This window comes from Castor canadensis, chromosome 4 (genome assembly GCF_047511655.1).
Source record: "Castor canadensis chromosome 4, mCasCan1.hap1v2, whole genome shotgun sequence".
Lineage (NCBI taxonomy): Eukaryota > Metazoa > Chordata > Mammalia > Rodentia > Castoridae > Castor > Castor canadensis.
In genome coordinates, this window is record NC_133389.1 from 167,121,308 (window position 1) to 167,142,954 (window position 21,647).

Here is a 21,647-nt window from a genome sequence, read left to right on the forward strand (position 1 = left end):
TCATTCCCAGGGATGGGTAGCTTAGTTGAAGCAGCCCAGCAGGTTTGCCAGGCCAAGGAACTCTGGGTGGAGACACCTGAGGAAGCTTTGGGACTACATAATAGGTCTCCCATCCTCAGCCTGGGGTAAGGGGAGTGGAGCTGGTGGCCATTTTGACCCTGTCTCCCTGATAATTCTGGCTTACACATGGTTAATAATTAATGAGGTTAATGCTGTGTGGCTGTATCCAACAGCCACTTCCTGCCTGCTCTGCTGAGTAAACAGATGCCTTGCCTTAGCTGGGCTTGAAACCTGTTCTCGAAGGAAGGGCACTGTGTCCCTGAATCACTAGGGAGGGAAGGCAAGGACAGGGTTGCACCTCCTGCCCCACCTCAACCATGCCCACCCCTACATGCTGACGTTAGAGTAGGTCCTGGGGTGCCTATTAGCAAAGTTGAATTTTTCCCCAGGGCCTAGACAGGAGGCTCCCACCAGCTAGCATGGAGGCTAAGGACGAAATAAAGCACAAACAGAGGGGAGACAACCTGACTTTTAATGGCATAGCCCTAGCCCCAGCAAAGCAGCAAGACAGTAAGCTATGCAAAGCTGCTTGTTCCCGCCCATCCCCCAAGCTTATGTGCCATGGCTCCATGCCCAGGAACTTGAGGCCAGCCCAGCCCCGTTCCCAAACCCTCATAAAGCACACAGGAACCTGGGCCAAGCCTTGCTTCCAGAGTTGGTGAATGCAGAAGCAACAGAAGAATATAGTAGCAGTCCAACTCTCCAACACAGAAACTGCTGGACATCAAGCCCTACTTGGAAGATTTGTATCCTTCAGTAGTTTGTGGCTAGACAGACATGCTCAGGATTTGGTCCTCATTTTCTCCCTATCCTGGGTGCCATAAGACCTCACATTAAGGTCCCTGGAATCATCCTTCTTGGGCCTGGTAAGGCCCCTGGCAAGTCTCACTTTCAGCCATGGAAGGGAAAAGGGTCATAAGCAGCAAGTGGAGACAGCAGCAAAAGCAGTAGCAGCAGCAGCTCAAGCATTCACAGAGGGGACAAGAAACCGTGCAAGAGACTGTTTATTTCGAAAGGATTTTGCAATAAACATAGTGAATCGGCTCTAGACAGCTGTCTATTCTTCTCCCTCCTCCTCGTCCTCATAGGAGTCGATGCCTACTTCCTCATAATCCTTCTCCAGGGCAGCCATATCCTCCCGGGCCTCAGAGAACTCGCCCTCCTCCATGCCCTCACCCACGTACCAGTGTACAAAAGCCCTCTTGGCATACATCAGGTCGAACTTGTGGTCCAGGCGGGCCCAGGCCTCAGCAATGGCGGTCGTGTTGCTCAGCATGCACACAGCACGCTGCACCTTGGCCAGGTCACCCCCAGGCACCACAGTGGGAGGCTGGTAGTTGATACCAACCTTGAAGCCCGTGGGGCACCAGTCCACAAACTGGATGCTGCGCTTGGTCTTGATGGCAGCTATGGCGGCGTTGACGTCCTTGGGCACCACATCTCCACGGTACAGCAGGCAGCAGGCCATGTACTTGCCGTGCCGTGGGTCACACTTCACCATCTGGTTGGCAGGCTCAAAGCACGCATTGGTAATCTCTGCCACTGACAGCTGCTCGTGGTAAGCCTTCTCTGCAGAGATGACTGGTGCATAGGTGGCCAGGGGGAAGTGGATGCGAGGGTAGGGCACCAGGTTGGTCTGGAACTCTGTCAGGTCCACGTTGAGGGCCCCATCAAAGCGCAGGGAAGCTGTGATGGAGGAGACGATTTGGCTGATGAGGCGGTTGAGGTTGGTGTATGTTGGGCGCTCGATGTCCAGGTTGCGGCGACAGATGTCATAGATGGCCTCGTTGTCCACCATGAAGGCACAGTCTGAGTGCTCCAGGGTGGTGTGGGTAGTTAAGATGGAGTTGTAGGGCTCGACCACAGCTGTGGACACCTGGGGGGCTGGGTAGATAGAGAACTCCAGCTTGGATTTCTTGCCATAGTCAACAGAGAGCCGCTCCATCAAGAGGGAGGTGAAGCCAGAGCCGGTGCCCCCTCCAAAGCTGTGGAACACCAGGAAACCCTGAAGTCCTGTGCACTGGTCAGACTGAAAGGCAAGAAAGAGCACTGTAGGTAGGGGAGGAGCCTGATGAACTTTCTCCCCATGATGCCTAAAATATCTCAGAAGTCAGGACAAAAACTGGGTATCTCATAGCAGCATAGCATTCTAGAACATATACAGTTAGAGATGAGCCACTAAAAAGGATCTGAAAAATATGTTTCTGATCATTAAGTCCTCCCTGCCAGGCCAAATTCTCACCAGCTTGCGGATCCGATCTAGTACGGGGTCGATGATCTCTTTGCCGATGGTGTAGTGACCACGGGCATAGTTGTTAGCGGCATCTTCTTTCCCAGTGATGAGCTGCTCTGGGTGGAACAGCTGTCGGTAGGGACCATTTCGGATTTCATCTGGAAGGGAATAAACCTTTTGCTAGGGCAAAAGTCAAAAGGCTGTGCCCAGCAGGGACCTTCCCACCCAGCATGGTAGCTGCAGCCAAATATATGGAAGAGTTAACTCTTCTGTCAGCCTAAGCTACTAGAGTGTGAGAGAAACCCTGCCACGGCCCATGCCAGCCTGAGATCAGCATCCCTTCTTCAGCTTCCAATGGGGCTAGAAGTTTTCAGGGCCAGGAAAACCGGTCTAGACACCCCCTCAAGAGAAACAGTGTCCACCTCCCTCCAATGTGCCTCCCCTCTCCTCACCAATTACAGTGGGCTCCAGATCCACAAATACTGCCCGAGGCACATGCTTTCCAGCACCAGTTTCACAGAAGAATGTGGTGAAGGAGTCATCCCCTCCACCAATGGTCTTGTCACTGGGCATCTGCCCATCAGGCTGAATCCCATGTTCCAGGCAGTAAAGCTCCCAGCAGGCATTGCCCATCTGGACACCTGCCTGACCCACATGGACTGAGATGCATTCACGCTAAGGGATAAAGAGAGGGATCACAACATAAGTGCCACATCCACAAGTCCTCACTTCACAAGCCTCTCTCTCCCACCCTAGCACCTACCAGCTAGGATGACTCAGTTGGCTTGAGGCTGGCAGAGGTCAGAAAGAGGCTGGCAGCCTCCCCAGGTTCCCCTGCACAGGACTCCCCAAATTGGAGGTACCCAGTCAAGCAGGCCAACCCCTTAGCCTTCTTCTTGTTGAGGAATTTGTATGGTGAGAACTGTGACTCTGCATGACCCTTCCACAGTCACAGGACACTCAAGGAGGACAAAGAGGGCACGTGCATATGAGACAGGCAGATGCCTGAGTAACTAAGAATAAGCGACTTTCCAGCTGTTCCCAATCTGTTCTGCCCACAAACCTGGCTTTTAGAGCGCTTAAGAAGAGACAGGTTTTCCAGAGTTTACAGCCACAGGCCACCCCACTTGGGGTGAGAATGAACAACTAGAATTGCCTACAACCTTCTCCCCTTCTTCCCTGTGGGCAAAAATGTTTTTCAGCCTTCCAATCTGGCATCAGCTGACCACACCGGTTATCAGGATGCCCTCTCCTCTACACCTTTAAATCCCATCTGGCTCTGGAGATTAATTCCATCTGGCTCCTCTCCCCACCTCCACCCCCACACTCTGCGTGGCTTCACCACCTTCATCCACCGCGTCAGCCCGCACAGAATTAGCAGCAATAATGCTGGTAAGCGGAGACCGGAGACCGCAGGGCGGGCAATAAAGGTTGTGAGTCCTGGGCCACTTGCAGCCTTAGGCTGGGTCCCTGCTTGACCAAAATTAACCCCTACAACACCAAAGTCCGCAGGGTCTGAGCCTCCCTTCCTACAACGAAATGGCAGGGTGACGGTGTCCAAATACCCAGAAAAGGAAGCGGAACCTGCGGTGAGGGCCCAGAGGTAACCGACCGGTCTTGCCTCGGGCAGGGTGAGCGCCATCCTGCACCCGGGCCCTACATCCGCTCTCCCTCTGGAGTCTTTCCAGTTACTTCCCAGTCGAAAGCCGGGATTGGGTTTCGGGTCCCGCTCCTGGGCTATAAATACTACCCCCCTACACACACCTCTTTCCCCTCCCCCCAACCTGGCCAAGGCCAGCGTGGTCGCTCAGAGCCAGTTGTCTCTGCCCGTCCTCCGAGTACCCGCGCTCCAGTAGGACAGGGGCCGGCTGGCTTCGAGAGGCCGAACCCCATTCTCTCCACCCCTCCTGGCTCAGAAGCGGGGTGCTGAGTCACTGGGGTGGGGGGGAGAAGCTATGAACGGGAGGTTGGCACAGTTTGGGGGAGAGGGGATGCGGCACCAAGTAACCTGACCCCTTCCCACCTTCTGGCGCCAAGCACGTGTTCGATCAGTTCCAGGGACTAAAGGATAGGGATGTAGGGCAGGGGGGCAAGCAAGTCTTTCTACACCCGCGGGAAGGACTGTGCACAGGACCGCGTGACTCCTCTCAGGAATGTTGGAGCACAAACGCTTGGTGAGGCAGGATGGAATTGCCAGGAGGGTTTCTCTATGCTAGTGGGACATCCCACCCCACCCCCATCCCCAGCTTCTGAAGGTGAGGTGGACAGCACACTAGGCCAAAGGCACCAGGAGGGGGCTGGAGAGTGTGCAAAACCCTTGCACCTCCCCGAGACCTGGAAACGTTGGGTGGAGGGGCTCAAGCATCCCCGGAGGGAGGCTTCCCGAAAGGGACAAGTAGAGGACAGGTGTGATCCCGGTGGGGCCGCACTCACCATGGTGAGTCCGGGTTGTGTCTCACGCAGAGTCAGGGTGACGAGTCTCAGTGAGAACTGCGCTAGCTGCAGTGCCGCACCGTTCTTATACACCGGGGGGCGGGTCCGCGCGCTTAGCTCTCCCATTAGGGGCTGGGCGGCCTGTAGGCCACGCCCCCAACGGGAGGCGGCCCTAAGGGGCGGGGCTAAGCCGGATCCCCTTCTACTGCCGCTCCCTGGTAGCTCACCTGGCGGGTTTGGGTTAGGACTAGCGAGCCAGGCTTTAACCCTTCTTTCCCTGTTCTGAGCCGGCACCTCGGGTTCCAGAGGTCCGAAGCAGGGACGCAGGATGCGGTGACAGGGCGCGTCTCGACTGCACCTGCGTCATGCGGGCGCCGGTGCTGCAGGTGTTCTGATTTAGGCCGGGCGCGGCTGAAGCAGTAATCCTTTTGAGGTGGCTCCAGGCAGCCTTCGCCGGTGCCCTCCCAGTCCCCCCTCCCTGGGGGCTCCGGACGGTCGTCCCGGAACCCCTTCCAGCGGCACGCCGCCGGCTGTTCCCCGGCCGTGACGGCAGACTTTCGCCCACACCTGTGGACGGCCGAGGACCGCGAGCTGCACAGTCTGAGCCCCAGGGTGCCGGTCCCTTACACTGTCCCACAGAGCCGAGCCCCCCAGCCTGTCTGCGAGGGCTGCCCCAGGGAGTCTGCGGCCACTAGCCGGCCGGCCGCCGATCAGAGGCCCCGTCATCAGCGCCGTCACTATCAGTGGGTCCTCACAGCGGCCACCAGCCCGCTTTCCTGCTGCCAGAACCGTGCAGCACTGAACTGGCAGCCCTCAGGACCTGAAATGACCCTGTGAGGCCTAAAGCAAATTACTTAACCTCACCGAATCCTTGGCATTTTCAGCAGAAGCGATTCCTTCTTTCTACATTTTATTTCCATTTCTCGCAAGGACGGGCCTTCCCTGACATTTTCTAGCTGTCTCTCTCCATGAGGGAAATTCATGAGGCAGAGCCCATGTGTTGCTTGGCACGTCCTTAAGAAACCTGTCTCCCAGGGTAGTCATCACCTGGAGAGGATTCACCTGCTTTTCCTTTCATCCTTTTATTCCAGGGCCAGGGCTGTCTGACAACACAACCCAAAATCACAAAAGAACCAGTGATGGCGACTTTCTATCAACAAAATAGCTGATTGGCATTTGACTTAGGCAAGGCACAGAAAAGAATACAGTGAAATATGACAAGGTCTCTTTTCCCAGTAGACTTGCAATCTGGTTGGGAGAGTAAGACTCATTTATGAAAAGAAAACTGCTTTGGGAAATGGGGTCATGGCCTCTGGAGAGGAAGAAGCATGGCAGACCTTCCTTCACCCAGTGTTTTTTCTTCTACACGCCCACCTCAGCAGAATGAATATAGTAGACTTGAGCTTAGGCAAGCCCCTAAGCCTGTTGGACCTTCAGGTGCAGTTTTCCATTTGTCAAACGAGGACAACTTTGGACTGTGAGGCCCAGATGAATTTGGGGATGTGCACACACACAGCAAAGCATGGTATAAAGAATTGTTTGTGTTCTTCGAACACTTTGTCCACATTTATTTTAGTTTGTATAGAACATTATGTGATAGTTATTTGCATACATGTCTGTCTTACTACATAGCAGGTGGCTATGGCAGGTAGACTGTGACACATTCATTTTTGTGTCGCTAGTTCTTTTTTTGGGGGGGGTGAAAATGGGACAGGGGTTTGAACTTAGGACTTCCTGTTTGCAAAATGGATACTCTACCCCTTGACCCACACTTCCATTCATTTTTACTATGGTTATTTTGGAGATGGGGGGATGTTTCAAGAACTATTTACCCAGGCTGGCCTTGAACCATGATCCTCCTAATCTCAACCTCCCAAGTAGCTAGGATTACAGGCATGAGCCTCTGGTACCTTGTGTGTCCCCAGTTCTTAGCAACTATGCTAAGCATTCGCTAAGTGTGTATGTGATGACTTGATCTACTTCAGAGACGGGGCTCTAAGAAGACAGAAGTTGCAAATTGGCAGCCTGGAGGTCAAATTCCTTCTCAGAAATATTTTATTTGTCATCACAGTTGTGTTCATGGTTCAGACTGCGGTGATGTAGTAAGGATGCACATCTGGATCAGAAGAGGAATGACAGGTGGAGTCTGAAGGAATCTGGGAGTCCCTTTAGGACTCACACAAAGTATACTCTTCCTTCAAAATAAAATGCAATATTTCTGCCCAAGGAGGCTCACTGGAGACTGAGTAGCAGGTATTTTATTGTCACATAAGCACTTCTGGCTAGCACATAACAAAATTCCAGACTTCTAAAAGAAAAGTAGGTATTTGGCATAAGTCTTATTGTTCACAGAAAGTCTAGGTACAATGATCAATCCTTATCAGAACACACTGAGTACCAGATCCCAGACGGCAGGCAAGGGCCAACCTTATATTCAGGCCTTTCTAAGGACAGTAGTCAGTCTGTTGTGCTTTTCTCTGCAGTCATATTAAAACCTTGGATGTTTAGTTTACCTTGGAACTTGAAGCTCTGGTCATAGGAGGTCTGCATTTCCAATAGCAACTGTAGTAGGCAGAATAACGCCCCCTCCCCAAGATACTCACATTTCAATCTCTGGAACCTGTGACTATGATACCTTATATGGTGAAAGATTTTGTAGAAGTGATAGAGGGTTTTATTTATTTTTGAGATGGGGTCTCACTATGTAACTCAGGCTGTCCTCAAATTCGCCATCCTCCTGCCTCAACCTCTTGTGTGCTGGGATTACAGATATGTGCTACCACACCTGACTAAGGGTCTTTATTATATTATCGCTACTTTGAAGTATTTGTTTCAATATCCATTGTAGAAAGTTCTCGTAACATTTCTAGGTCCAATCAAAAAGAAGCAGAACTAGGCTGTATACATTCTCACACAACAAAAGAAAAAATAAATGCATGTCCTGGATGTGACTCTCAAATTTCTGTCTTCATTTCAGACCTCTGCTCTGAACTTCAGATTCATGTCTATTTGGTTACTTGATGTCTCCACTTGAAAGCCCATTAGACACCTCAAACATGGCACAGTCATAGTGCAATCCTCAATTTCTACCCTCACCTACTCCCTGCCAAGCCTACTTCTGTTCTAGGCATCCCAGTGGTAGTGAACAACATCTGTACCCAAAGATTGAGAACCTAGGATCACATTTCTCTCATCCTCTTCTCTCCCCACTCTCATTAGAACTGTTTGGCTGTAGATAGTGGAAACCATAACTACTCATGGCTTAAACAATGAGGATATTCATTATCCCATTACAAATCGGTGTGTAGGACAGTTCCAGACTTGATTTAGTGATGTCATCAATAACTCCGGTATTTCCAGCTTTTTGTTCTGGCATCCTCAATGGGCTGATGACATTTTCCCTCATGATTATAAGGTGGCTGCAGCAGCTCTAAGTATCAGGTCCTCATATGACACTGTCTTAAGGCAGGGGAGAGGGGTTTCTTCCCACATTTCTCTTTACTAGAGAGAAAACCCTTTCCTTAAAGCAACCCCCGCCCCCAAACAAAACCTAAAAAGGAAGGAAGGAAGAAAGCAAGTAAGCAAGCAAGCAGGGAGAGAGGGAGAGTTAGAGAAGGGAAGGTGAGGGAGAGAAGGGAAGGAAAGGGGAAGGAAGATATAGGAAGGGAAAGAGGAAAAGCCATCTTCTTTAAGCAAGTAGAAGAAGGAATACTTAAACAAAATGAGGACGCTGCCAGCAAAGAAGTGTGGGCAGGGACAGGCAAGGCTGTTTGGGAGTCTGCCACGCCCCACATCAGCCCTTTGCTTTGCTTCAAACCCAGCTGCTTCTCATCACCCCACTGCTACAATTTCAGTCCAAAACACCCTCCCCTCATTCCTGGATGCCTGCGGCAGCCTCCCAAGCAGTTTCTTGGATTTACCTTGAATCCATATACTGCTTTCTCCACACAGAAGCAGCAGTGGCACGTTCTTAAAACCTTCTCACTGTGCTCACAGCAAAGCCATTCCCTTTCAGGCTCCTTTTCTCTCGTGATCTGTCTTGGAAGCTCTTCCCCCTTCCTCCCTCTGTTTCTTTGAACATGCTGGGTTGCTCCAGTCTATGAAATTTTGTGCTCGCTCCTCTCTCAGCCTGGAGCACTATTTTTTCTGTATTGTCATGGCCGGCTTTTCATTCAGTTCTCAGTTCAAATATCAGCTTCTTAGAAATCTAGCTCCAGCTTCTCTGCTCAACCTAAAGTAGTAGCCTCCCGTGTCTTTCGATTCCTTTAGCCTGTTTCATTTTCTTCATGTGCCATTGCTGTCTGAAATTTTATTATTTGTTCATTGTCTGTTTTCCCTACCAAAAAACTAAGCTCCTTAAAAGACTTTCTTGTCCTCCACTGTATTCCCAGTACCTGGACCAGGACTTGGCACATAGCAGCCACCAGTTAATATTTTTTGAAGGAATTAAGAGCATTGACTGCCTCTTATTTTATAACTTAGATACATTCATAAGTTTTCTCTTTACTTTTTTTTTTTTCTTTTGCCATGCTGGGATTTGAATTTAGGGCCTCACACTTGCTACGCAAGGCACTCTATAACCTGAGCCACTCTACCAGCCCCATATGCTTGAAAAATCTCAGTCTCTTTCAACTCTGCCACCTGCCATCCAGATAGTAGAATTGGCGATGCCTGGGCTGACTGTGAGATGTCTAATTCCAAAGGCCTATACAAAAAAAGTGTAAGAGCTACACAAGAGAGTTTTTGGCCTAGTAAGCCTACTGGGCTCCAAATCTCTGTATCTGGATAATAATAATTCCTTAGGTCTCTGACTTTCATGGAGCAACCCAGCAGGACGCTTAGTTTACTTTTTTCTTTGGTGGGGGGCAGGACTGGAGTTTGAAAACAGAGCTTCAGCCTTGCAAAGCAGGTACTCCACCATACTTTCATTCTATTTTGGTCTGGTTATTTTGGAGATGGATCTTGTGAACAATTTACCTGGGCTGGACTTGAACCGTGATCCTCCCAATGTCAACCTTCTCAAGTAGCTAGGGTTATAAGCGTGAGCCACTGATGCCTGGCTTTTTTTTTTTTTAAACCACTGGGCTACATCCCCAGCTACCCCCCCCAACCTTTTTTTTTTTTTTTTACTATCTCAATACTTTATTTGACTATGTATTGGAATGAGAGTATTTTTGATATATTGGGTTTAATATTCTTTTTCTTTTTTGGCAGTACCAGGGTTTTAACTCAGGGCTTCATGCTTGCTAAGCAAGGGCCCTTCCACTTGAGCCACTCCACCAGTCCCCCCACCACCAGCTCCCTTTAAAATTTTATTTTGAGACAGGGTCTCTTTAAATTGCCTAGACTGGCCTTGAACTCTCAGCCCTTCTGCCTCAGTCTCCCAAGTTGCTAGGTATGTGCCATGATGCCACGCTGACTTACTGACCTTTGATGTGTTGGTTGTTGATGTCTTCTCTCTAGGCCTACTCATTCCAAAAGCAAGAGAGAAGAATTCTAGCTTTAGAGACTTCAATTCAGAGCCAGAGTTAGCCATCTGGAAATTCTGGGTCATTTCCTGGCATGTGGGTGATGAAAGGTTTCCTAACTCCTTCCCTCCATCTCAAAATAACTCTCCTGCCATTGGCCCCGGTATCTGGAATTTTACATTAGCAACTACTTCCTGGATAGAGTTGCTAAATAAAATACTTTCAGTTGCTAACTCTGGCATGTCTATTCCTGATTGTGGTTGCTATCTGGAGGAGGGAGTGGAGAAATGCCGTGTAGAATCCTGGCAGTATTAGGGTCCATTGGAGACTAGTGGTCATTCATTTGAAGTGGGAGCTTGGTTTTTCACAGCCACTGTTTAGCTAGGTCAGTGCAGGCACAGAACAAGAAAGGAATGTAACTGGGGTGTGCTTTAGTCAAACAAGGATGCTGAAGTTCAAAGGAGGCAAGAGAGTGGAGGGGTATGCAAGGGAGTGACCGTCCCTGGCCATGGAATTGAAGTCTGAGAGGAAGGAGATAGAAGACACAGGAGGAGCTGTTAACACTACCATATGGAAAGAGAAACAGAGCCTGAATCTCAGATGAGCCCTGATTCCACCACTAATGAACCCCCAGGTGTCCTTGGACAGGACATAAGAGACTTCAATTTCCTTTCCTTCATCATGGCCACCTGAGGGCTGCCTTGCCTACCTCACTCCCTCCTGCTGAGGGAGTCAAAAGAGATAAGGGACAAAGCTGCCTTAGGAATTATAAAGCAGTTTTGAAAACTAACAACATCACATAATTTAATGTAGACTTGGCTGTGTTCATATAGGAATTTCTTTTTAGAAATAAGGCTGATTTACTGGTGGCTCACACCTGTAATCTTAGTTACTCAGGAGGCAGAGAGCAGGAGGATCTTGGTTTGAGGCCAGACTGGGCAAATAGTTCATGAGACCCTATCTCCAAAAGACCCATCACAAAAAAGGGCTGGTGGAGTGGCTCAAAGTGAAGGCCCTAAGTTCAAGCCTCAGCATTGCAAAAAAAGAGAAAAAAAATACATATATATATATAGCAGGACACAAATGCTAGAGATTAATATATTGTTTCAGAACTTTGCCAGGCCATAAGGAGACTCCTGCGGAGACATTAGGCCAGTCCAATACAGCCATGATTTACAATGAATGTGGGAGAGACTTTTAAGAATAGCCCTGCTCATTATCTTGCTTTTCAGGTGGAGAACAGCAGCAATTTCATCCTAAGCACTTAAGAAAGTTTACCTTATTTGAGCTTCATAATACGTACTCTCCCCATTCTATAGATGGGAAAACTGAGGCCAAAAGCAGCTAAGCGCTTGTAAGTATTAGACATGGGGTTCCCTAATAGATTCTTGCTCCTTATGTTCCATGACCTTTTGAGTTCTACCTAGAATGTCCTGGACTTGATTGCTTGCCCGAAGACTCATTATTTCTGGATAGCTGCAGATATTGTCTCAGTCCCACCCATGCTTTTCTTCCAGCCCTTGCTAACCATGTGCAATAGGGGCCATACTGGAGCTCTGGGGGCTTGATTTCTAAATCCTCTCCCACCTGTTCGGGCTGGGCTGCCACCAGGAAATGGGACTGTGTGACCAGTGACACCAGGTCCCTAGGGACCTGGATACCTGTGTGGGGTTACTAATCCTGGCCCTTCCTCTGCCCACCCCACCTGGCTCCCCTGTGTGTAACCAGGCCCCGTTGGCCTGTAACCAAGTCAGCAGGCCAGCCCTCCTGGGGCCACCGTTTCTAACAATATCCCCCCTGAGAGCAACCAGAGTGTATAAAGAGGCCTGGCAGTGGGTCTCTTGCTGATTCTTCCCTGTTCCTATTCAGTGGCAGACACTGACAGCAGCTCCCAGCTAGACCTCAGCCAGCCAGCATGGTGAGCAGGGGTAGGGAAGCTGAGCAAGAACCCTGAGGGTCCAGAGGTCTAGATGGCTGGTGTGAGAGAAAGTTTGGGCATCCAGGTGCTCAGAGCTACAGCGTGTGGTGGGACATAGAAAAGACTTCTGGTTGTGTATGTGGTTCCCAAGTGTGCTGGTTTGTGGGAGGGGAAAGAAAGGATGATGGCTACAGCAGTAGGTCTGGGGGTGGTGGAGCCTGCTGAAGGGATCTGAACTTAGGGCTGGGGCGTGGAGGGTAAGTAGGACTTGAGCAGAAAGCTTGAGCACTTTCCATACTGGCTGAATCTCCATCCCTGCTGGAGGTGCAGATTTGTCCTTGGACTCTGGTTCCTCCTCCCTGCTGTGGGGACAGGTCCTCCATAGAAACTGCAGCTCCCTGATTTCTCCCTCTTTTCTGCCCATCTTTTGCACCTTTGTGACCCCCTCATTTCAGTGACAGATCAGTGGGAGATGGAAGGGAGAGGGAATTGTGCCATCTCTCTAGAATTGCTGTGCTGTGCATGGGGCATATTTGATATCCTTTTTTTAAATTTGGTGCTACTGGGATTCAAACTCAGAGCTTTGTGCTTGATAGGCAGGTGCTCTAGCACTGGAGCCCGGTGTCCAGCCCACGTTTGATCTTAACTGTCTCTCCACCAGACAGAGTAGAAGCCAGGCTTCCCTGGCTGCCCCTGCTCTGAATATGCCTACCTTTGCTCAGTTGAAACAGGTTCAGGGTCAGTTTCCTGGTTTGTAACTACCTACCTACCTAAGGGGATTATTAAGAAGATTAGGTGAGATAATGAATGGGAAGTTCATAATGTAGTTTCCAGCATCTAATTAGTGCTTATTAAATAGGAACTAAATAACACGACAAAGTCTTCTGGAGTTCTCTGGAAACTGAGGCAAAGTAACAGATCCAAGGTCCTAGAGGACAGGTCTGTGTGACTCCAGAGGCCAAGCTCTTTGTCCCAGGCCTGCTGCCCTACAGTATGGAACATTGTTTTCTGTGAGGCCAGAGACACCCTGTGTAGGCTGGCAGTTCTAGGGGCCAAGGCGGTGTATGGTTTTGTGGGCAGATCCTGAGCGGGCTCAGGTGCTGGCTTTACCAGGTGATGGGTGAGACTAGTCAGCCCCACTCCCAGACCTGGGGATTTCTTGGCTTGCATCCCTAAAGCCTTCCCTTAGCTGATTACCTTCTTTTATCATGCACCAGGGATTGGGGAGTGGGAGATCAGTCTGGAGATCTTAGTGCATGGGCCAGATATCCTTTCATTCAACCCTCACAATCATTCTTTCTACAAAAGGGAGCTTCTTATTGCTCCCATTTCATAGTAGGATGCTGACAAAGAAGACTCTTGCTCAAGACAAGTAGAGAAGTCATAGGGCTGGGATACAGATTCCTTATGGATTAATTACAGCCTTCTAAAAACAATAAATCAAGGCTCTTGATATGTTACATCTTTGGGGAAAGCAACCTCATTAAAAACAAAATATTTCAGCCATGCCAAAAAGTGTAAGGAATAATGTAATGAATACTAGCTACCAAACTTGACAAATAGAATTGTTCAATTGCATCCACCTACGTTCCTTGACAGAGAGAACCATTATTCCAAATTTGGTGATAATGTTTTCCCCTGCTTTAGCTCTGTAATATTTTCTCTTGCTTCCCTCACCAATGGCTCCCCATTTCTTTCTGCACATGGATGGGTTGATAATCATAGTCTGCCAGACTTGTCTGACCCCCTTCATGTTCCTCATTGAGGTGCTTAGTCATTGAGCAAAGTTCTATCATCTTAGATCTTCCCACATCTACTTCCTCCAAGAGTTTTGGCCTAGCCCCTACAGCCTGTGCCTGTTGGCCTCAATGCCACCAGTAAATGTTCAGACAGAGGAGGTGGGGCAAGGACAGCAAAGTTCAGGAACTCTGGCCCCCAGACAAAGAACCACAGAAGATGGACAGGAACCGTGTCTGGCCATGATATGCTTCTCTTTAAGGCTGTTCTCTGCCCTTTGCCCACTCAGTGTGAGTGCATCTCAGTCCACGTGGGGCAGGCCAGTGTGCAGATTGGCAATGCTTGCTGGGAGCACTACTGCCTGGAACATGGAATCCAACCAGATGGGCAGATACCCAGTGACAAGACTATTGGGGGAGGGGATGACTCCTTTAATACCTTCTTTAGTGAAACTGGGGCTGGAAAACATGTGCCAAGGGCTGTGTTTGTGGACCTGGAACATACTGTGATTGGTGAGTGGTGATCAGTCCCTGCCCTAGCCTTGCCCCTAAATGCACAAGTCCTAGTCCACCACTGGAGAGTGCAAGAGTTAGTGGTTATAGCTTTCAGTTGTTGCAGCCAGTTAGAAGTCCAGATCTATAGAATAACTGTCACTCAGCTATTGAGTCCCAAGGCCACCCTATATCTCTTTCCATGCATTGGATAACATGCCAAGGCAGGGTAATCACAGCAGCTTGAGTGCAGTGCCTCTGGGGTAGAATCTGAGGCTTGGTAACCCCATTCCCTCTAGGTATTCTCTGGTTAGTGAACCGGACTTCAAGGAGAGGTGGGGCCCCAAACTCTGTCCATTGCAGATGAAGTTCGGACAGGCACATACTGCCAGCTATTCCATCCCGAGCAGCTCATTACAGGCAAGGAGGATGCTGCCAATAACCATGCCTAAGGCCACTACACCATTGGAAAGGAGCTCATCGACCTGGTGCTGGACCGGATTCGGAAGCTGGTGAGGGAAGGCTGAGGGCTGGGGCAGGATGTCTGGATTCTTGTCATAGAGTGCTCAGGAAACCAGACTGGAGAAGGGCAGCTTTAGCACCTGGCAGAGCCTCCTGAATAAGGAGGAGGTCTAGGATTAGTGAGGAGGAGCCCTGCACTCTGATCAGGGGAGGCCCACTGCAGTTCCAGCCTAGAGCCAGGTGGCTTCTTTATCTTCTGTAGTGACTGGCCCAGGGCTAGACATGGTGGTCCCTTGTGCAAACATGTTGATGAGCTGTATGGCCAAGGTATAGAAGTATATATAATCACCCCCAGAATATCACCTTTTATTGCAAGAATGTGGGCAGAATTACCTGTGAATATCAGGGGCACAAAGAATGCTAGCCCAAGGATCTATGATTGACTTTGGCTTCCACTAAGGATGGTTGATTTCAGAAGAGACAGCCACTACAAACATCTGATGTTAAATCAGGGGAGAACAGGTATGAAGCTGGGTGGGATTGGCAAGATATGATGACAAAAATGATTCAAGAGAGCTGTGTGTGAAAGATCTTGGGAGGCTGTAGAAAGGAAAGGGAGGAGTGGGCCCTCCCCATGTCAATCTCTGTGCTTTTGGAAAAGACTCCCAAGGATTTCATGAAGCTTTGGGGGATATTGAAATATCACAAGCTGGTTCTTCCTTTCTGGCCAGCTGTGCTTCACACCCTGCATTTCTCTTCCCCTTCACTGGAAAGGCTGACCAGTGCACAGGACTCCAAGGATTACTCATCTTCCACAGCTTTGGAGGGGGCACCGGCTCTGGCTTCACCTCCCTCCTGATGGAGCGGCTCTCTGTTGACTATGGCAAGAAATCCAAGCTGGAGTTCTCTGTCTACCTAGCCCCCCAGGTGTCCACAGCTGTGGTCGAGCCCTACAACTCCATCCTAACTACCCACACCACCCTGGAGCACTCAGACTGTGCCTTCATGGTGGACAACGAGGCCATCTATGACATCTGTCGCCGCAACCTGGACATCGAGCGCCCAACATACACCAACCTCAACCACCTCATCAGCCAAATCGTCTCCTCCATCACAGCTTCCCTGCGCTTTGATGGGGCCCTCAACGTGGACCTGACAGAGTTCCAGACCAACCTGGTGCCCTACCCTCGCATCCACTTCCCCCTGGCCACCTATGCACCAGTCATCTCTGCAGAGAAGGCTTACCACGAGCAGCTGTCAGTGGCAGAGATTACCAATGCGTGCTTTGAGCCTGCCAACCAGATGGTGAAGTGTGACCCACGGCACGGCAAGTACATGGCCTGCTGCCTGCTGTACCGTGGAGATGTGGTGCCCAAGGACGTCAACGCCGCCATAGCTGCCATCAAGACCAAGCGCAGCATCCAGTTTGTGGACTGGTGCCCCACGGGCTTCAAGGTTGGTATCAACTACCAGCCTCCCACTGTGGTGCCTGGGGGTGACCTGGCCAAGGTGCAGCGTGCTGTGTGCATGCTGAGCAACACGACCGCCATTGCTGAGGCCTGGGCCCGCCTGGACCACAAGTTCGACCTGATGTATGCCAAGAGGGCTTTTGTACACTGGCACGTGGGTGAGGGCATGGAGGAGGGCGAGTTCTCTGAGGCCCGGGAGGATATGGCTGCCCTGGAGAAGGATTATGAGGAAGTAGGCATCGACTCCTATGAGGACGAGGAGGAGGGAGAAGAATAGACAGCTGTCTAGAGCCGATTCACTATGTTTATTGTGAGGAAGTAGGCGTGGATGGTGTGGAGGGGGAGGGAGGGACGAGGAGATGATGAGTACCAGGAGATCATGTGCATCTGTCCTAAATAAAGTGCTGCAGCTTCATTGTCTGACCTGTGTCTTTTCCTCTTGGGAAAAATCATGGGAGAGGGTTTCTCTTCCGTGAGAGAAAGGGAGGCTGGTGTCAGCCTGGGTTCCCCAGAAGGCAGATCTGTTTTTAGATTTCATTAGAGTGCAATTCCAGGGAGCAGAATGAGGGCCAATGAGAGTAATGCAGGGAAGGAGGGCAAATTCACCCCAGAGAAGATGCAGCTGAACAAAGGGCATCTCCAGGTTATCCTTGGGTGAGTGGGCGGGGGTGGGGTGGGGTGGGGAGGCAGGGGAGCTTATGAACTGGCTCTTTCTTCTGTTGGTTAAACCTTCCTCCTGCCCCCATAGAGCATCAAGTCTCTCCACTTCTGGGCTGCATGTCAACAGGAAGTCCCAGGGGAGGAGGGGGTGCTGTGAAGTTGCACCCTGTGATGTCAGCCAGAGCAAACTCAGGGCTGCAACAGGAGCGTGGGGTGCTGGAGGATCCAAAGCAGTGCATTAGAGCAGGTGGATGTGACTTGTGCTCACCAGCCCATGCTGCAGTCTGGAGGCCTTTCTTCTCTAGGCAGGAGGTCAGGTACAATGAGTCCAGAAGCTGGCAGGCTGGCAGTGGCTTAGTCACGGTGAGGAAGGGGGAATGGCTGGTGGAGGAGCTTACTTCTCAGTAATCTCCAGCCCTTACTGCTTTTTCATGAAGACATCTGACCTTTTTTCAGCCTTGTCCCTCATGACATGTAAACACTTGCTTCAAGTCCCAACTTCCAGCTGGGTGGTGTCCTTAAATCCTTTCATATGGGCCTCCTGGAACCCCTGCTGGCTCCATTGAGGTGTTGGAACTAAGACCATGCCCTCCCCAGGAGACATTCTGTTCTCAGTGTTTCCCTCAGTTCACTCCTTGCAGTCTCCTTTTCCCAAGCTTGGTGGTAGTTTCCAAGATGGGAGGCTGGAAGGGCAATCCCCATGTTAACAACATCGGGAAGCTGTTGTCACCCCTCCAGCTGGAAAAATGGAATGATGAGATGCAATTCAAGAACCTGGGTGCTGGGATTACCAATTGGGAGCTGGAATCATAGCAGAGCTACCAGGTGAAGTAGGAGGGACCAAGAAGGAGAGATTTTTGGCAAGATTCAAAGAGAAGACATGATCAGAACTGAGAAACCATTGGATTTGGGAGAGGGTGAGAAATACTCTGACTTCTCCCTTCCTTCACCGTCAAGCTCCAGCCGATGGTTCCCATCAACTGAACCTAGATGGAACCTAGTGGACAAGGGGACCCAGGACACAGGGTGTGCAGCCCTGTGAGGTATAGAGGAGGGCAGGAAGGGTGCAGAGTGGATCTCAGAGAAAGCAGGCACATCACCAGCACCCACCCCAGTGGCACAACTCTAGGATGCCACACAGGGCAGGAAATGGACTTCTTCCTCTCCTCATTTGGTATAGAGTACGTAAAGAAGAGGATGTTGGGGGAGGGGTGTTAGAGAAGAAAATGGACATGCCCCCCCACCCAGCAGCTTCCTCCCTCTCTGGGAATTACTATTCTTAACTCCTCTTTGAAGTTTTAAACTAAAACTCTATTCTCAGAAGAGAGGCCTGCAGTTTGTGTGTATGTGTGTGTGTTGTGGTGACACTAATTTAATTCAGCAGGTTGGTGGTACTGGGGTTTGAAATCAGGGTCTCATGCTTGCAAAACAGGCACTCTACCACTTGAGACACGTCCCCAGCTTTATTTTTTATTTATTTTTTTGTGGCACTGGGGTTTGATCTCAGGGCCTACAACTTGAGCCACCCCATCAGTCGTTTTTTGTGAAGGATGTTTTCAGGATAGGGTTTTGTGACCTATTTGCTCAGGCTGGCTTTGAACCTTGATCCTTCTGATCTCTGAATCCTGAGAAGCTAGGATTACAGGTGTGAACCACTGGCGCCCGGCCCCAACGTTATTATTTTTTTAAGGAAATAAGAAAATAGTTTATTCTGAGTCAAGTATGAGTGACCATGGTCTGGGAACATGGATTTAAGTCAGCGTAATGACATGTTCCCCAGAGGATATATTTAGCAGCTCATTTTGGCTGACTAGCTAAGCTATATCTTCAATGATCCCCCCCCACCCCCACACACACTAAAAGAGCCAACTTTATAATCTCCATCTATCTGACTCCTGTGTCTTTCTTTTCTCTAGTTTCAAACTTGGGGAGAGAAGACAGTTACTTTGGGAACCTTTCAAACCCTGAGAAGTTGCTGTCATTTATTGAGCAAATACTATGTGCAAGATAATGTGTGCACATTAACTTGCCTAATCCTAAGGTCACTATGGTCATTATACCCACTGGAACGGAAGCTCCCTGGGAACAAGGCTTTGTTCCTTACTGCTCTACTCTCAGCACCCTGGAATCTGCCTGCTCTATTAGACACTCAATATTTATTAGAAGAACTTGTTACATGAATGTCTATTTTTATAGAAGTGGAGACTGGGGCTCAAAGTTGTGTCTTGCCCAAGGTTACCCAGCTAGCAAATGGAGGGGCCAGGATTCAAACCATGGTCAGCCTGAGCTGAAGCTTGTACTGCTACCCTCTTTCTCTCAGATGCCCTCCCCTCCTGCCCATGGTGGTGCCAGGCATCCCTGCCAGGTATCAATGCCCAGACAGTGACTCAAGTGCCTCAAGGGCAGGGAGGGGGTGACGCTTGACACTCCCCTGTCCAGGCTCTTGGGTGGAGGGCATCAAGGCAAGGGGTGGTGGTGGCAGGGTTCCAGTCTATGGGCCTAAATGTGACTGAACTGGAGCAGAAGACTTCTTTAAGAACAGGTCTTAGGGGGCTATCAGTGCCCTTTGGAAGCGTACCCTGACATCTTGTAGGGTGAGGGCCTCTGGCAGAGGCCAGGATGGAGTGATGAGAGAAAGATAGAGGCGTCATCTTCCAGGATGGCTGGGCATCCAGAGAGGCAGCTAGTGTCCCTTCCTATCTGCTATACCAGCCAGGCCACCCTGGGTTACCATATGGCTAGCTCCTCCCAGACCCTGCAAGGCCTCCCAGCTAGTACCCCTGCTGGCATGCACAGGCAGGCCCAAGTTGAATGGGTGTGGGTATGGAGAGGTGGCAACCCAGAACTCCTAGGGCAGTGGGGAGCAACACCCAGCCTGGCTCCTGGGGACTCCCTCGATGCAGTGGAATGCTTTCATCCCTGACGCTTCTAAAACCAGAGAACAATTATCTCCTGCAGGTAGACACAGGAGGCAAATTCCCAGCTTTGGATCCAATCCAATCCATTTATTCTCTCACTTCAGCTGTGTCAGGAACATGCCTGCCTCCAAAGGTATGTTTCTCTCTATTATCTTCTGGAGCACAACCTCTCCTGCTTGTAAATACTGCCATGCTTTCTAGTTTAGATTCAAGCCATCCAAAACCCATCCAGCCCCTGGGAGCTCTCCCTCACTGGACTCTTTTGGCCCCTACTGTCTGTCTGTGCCCAGGCACTAGGCACTAGTCATGGGCTGCCTTGCACACTAGCATGTGCCTTCTTGTTATTGTCTTAGTTTCCCAAGTAGTAGATTCTTAATATTTATAAGTATTTGTTCTTTTTCTTTTTGTGGTCCTGGGGTTTGAACTCTGGGCCTTGTACTTTCTAGGTAGGTGCTCTACTACTTGAGCCACTCCACCAGCCTTTTGTATGAATTTGAACAGTTATTATGTGTATATTCCTCAGGACTCAAAGGGTATCAAATTTATGAACAGCAAAAATAAAACTCCTTCATCTTGTCTCCCCCCACACACTTTTTTGGGGGGGTGGGACTGGATTTGAACTCAGGGCTTCACTCTTGCAAAGCAGGAGCTCTTGCTTGAGCCATACCTTCCCTTTGTGGTTAACCACCCACTGTTAACTTGTTGTTAGTGTTTTCTTCTAAGACATCTACATATATTTAATATGTATACATACACATTTAGTATCACTTTGCTCTATAGCTAATTTTGTTACTTAACAATCAACCTAGAAGATGGTCTATATCAGTAGATACAACAATGCCTCACTGTTTCTGGTGATAATATATCCCATCATACAGCATGTCATCACTCATTTAACCTATTAACAGATGTTTAGGTTGCTTTTAATCTTATGCTATTAAAAAAAATGTTGCAACCCTTGTACATACTTCTTTGCACATATATGCAACCATAATTTCTTAGAATTGGAATTGTTTGGTCAAAGGCTACACTATTTAATTTTGTTACTCCACGTTACTCTCTTTAGACATTATAACAAGTCATCTGCCCTCCCACTACAAAGCATGAGAACGCCTATGCTCCCAACCATGTTTATACAATGTATTAAACTTTTTGATCACTATGAATCATTCATTAAGTGAGATAAAATACTTTGTTGCCTTTCTTTTTTTTTACAACTCTCTTGTTATGAATGAGATTGAGCATCTTTTCATATGTTTAAAAGCCAGTATTCTTAGGTGAGCTGCTGTGCTCTTTGCCCAGTGAAAAATTATATTGGAGTATAGCTCTATACACTTACATAGTATGTTTTAGGCCCTGGCTTAATCCCTAGCACCAACAAAAAATTTGCAGTATTTATCTTTTCTTATTAATTTGGATTTCTTTGTGAAGAATGAAAATTAACCAAAGTCTGCTAGACATGTCTTTATATAACTTCCTTGGTTGTCATTTGTCTATGTCACAATTGGATATTCATCTCCTTCAGCATAGGGACTGGAAATTAAACCTCTTTGTATTCCTAATCTTCTTTGTTTATTTGTTTATTTGAGACAGAGTCTTGCTGTGTAGCCCAGGCTGACCTCAAACTCTCAATCCTCAGCCTCCTGTTTGCTGGGATTATAGGCCTGTACCACCACACTCAGCTTGTTTTCCTATTCTTAATATTAGATGTATGGCAGGTGTTAGACTAATGTCTTTTGGGATGAAAGAAGAAAGAAGGAAAAGGCAAAGACAAAGTTTCAGAGTAATCTAACCTACT

The 21,647-nt window shown here is 49.1% G+C and overlaps 2 protein-coding genes across 2 annotated transcripts; one reads left to right on the top strand and one right to left on the bottom strand.

Moving 5' to 3' along the window:
• Positions 1-1,046: 1,046 nt before the first annotated feature.
• On the bottom strand, positions 1,047-4,882 carry LOC109691074 (tubulin alpha-4A chain). The gene is made up of 4 exons (XM_020170825.2): positions 4,727-4,882; positions 2,746-2,968; positions 2,303-2,451; positions 1,047-2,089 (listed from the first exon to the last, which is right to left on the bottom strand). Exons 1-4 carry the CDS (start codon positions 4,850-4,852, stop codon positions 1,118-1,120), a joined length of 1,470 nt encoding a protein of 489 aa, XP_020026414.2. The 5' UTR covers positions 4,853-4,882; the 3' UTR covers positions 1,047-1,117.
• A 10,750-nt stretch (positions 4,883-15,632) lies between these two features.
• Positions 15,633-16,596, top strand: LOC109691078 (tubulin alpha-4A chain-like). Its single transcript, XM_074071776.1, has one exon. The coding sequence runs from the start codon at positions 15,661-15,663 to the stop codon at positions 16,546-16,548; it is 888 nt and encodes a 295-aa protein (XP_073927877.1). The 5' UTR covers positions 15,633-15,660; the 3' UTR covers positions 16,549-16,596.
• Positions 16,597-21,647: the final 5,051 nt, after the last annotated feature.

Excerpts from the sequence above, each read along its gene's own strand:
- LOC109691074 (XM_020170825.2), bottom strand. The coding sequence starts at position 4,852 with ATGGGAGAGCTAAGCGCGCGGACCCGCCCCCCGGTGTATAAGAACGGT. Across the intron at positions 2,452-2,745 it reads TCTGGAGCCCACTGTAATTG|ATGAAATCCGAAATGGTCCC; the intron begins GTGAGGAGAGGG and ends ATTCCCTTCCAG. Across the intron at positions 2,090-2,302 it reads TAGATCGGATCCGCAAGCTG|TCTGACCAGTGCACAGGACT; the intron begins GTGAGAATTTGG and ends CTTGCCTTTCAG.
- LOC109691078 (XM_074071776.1), top strand. The coding sequence starts at position 15,661 with ATGGAGCGGCTCTCTGTTGACTATGGCAAGAAATCCAAGCTGGAGTTC.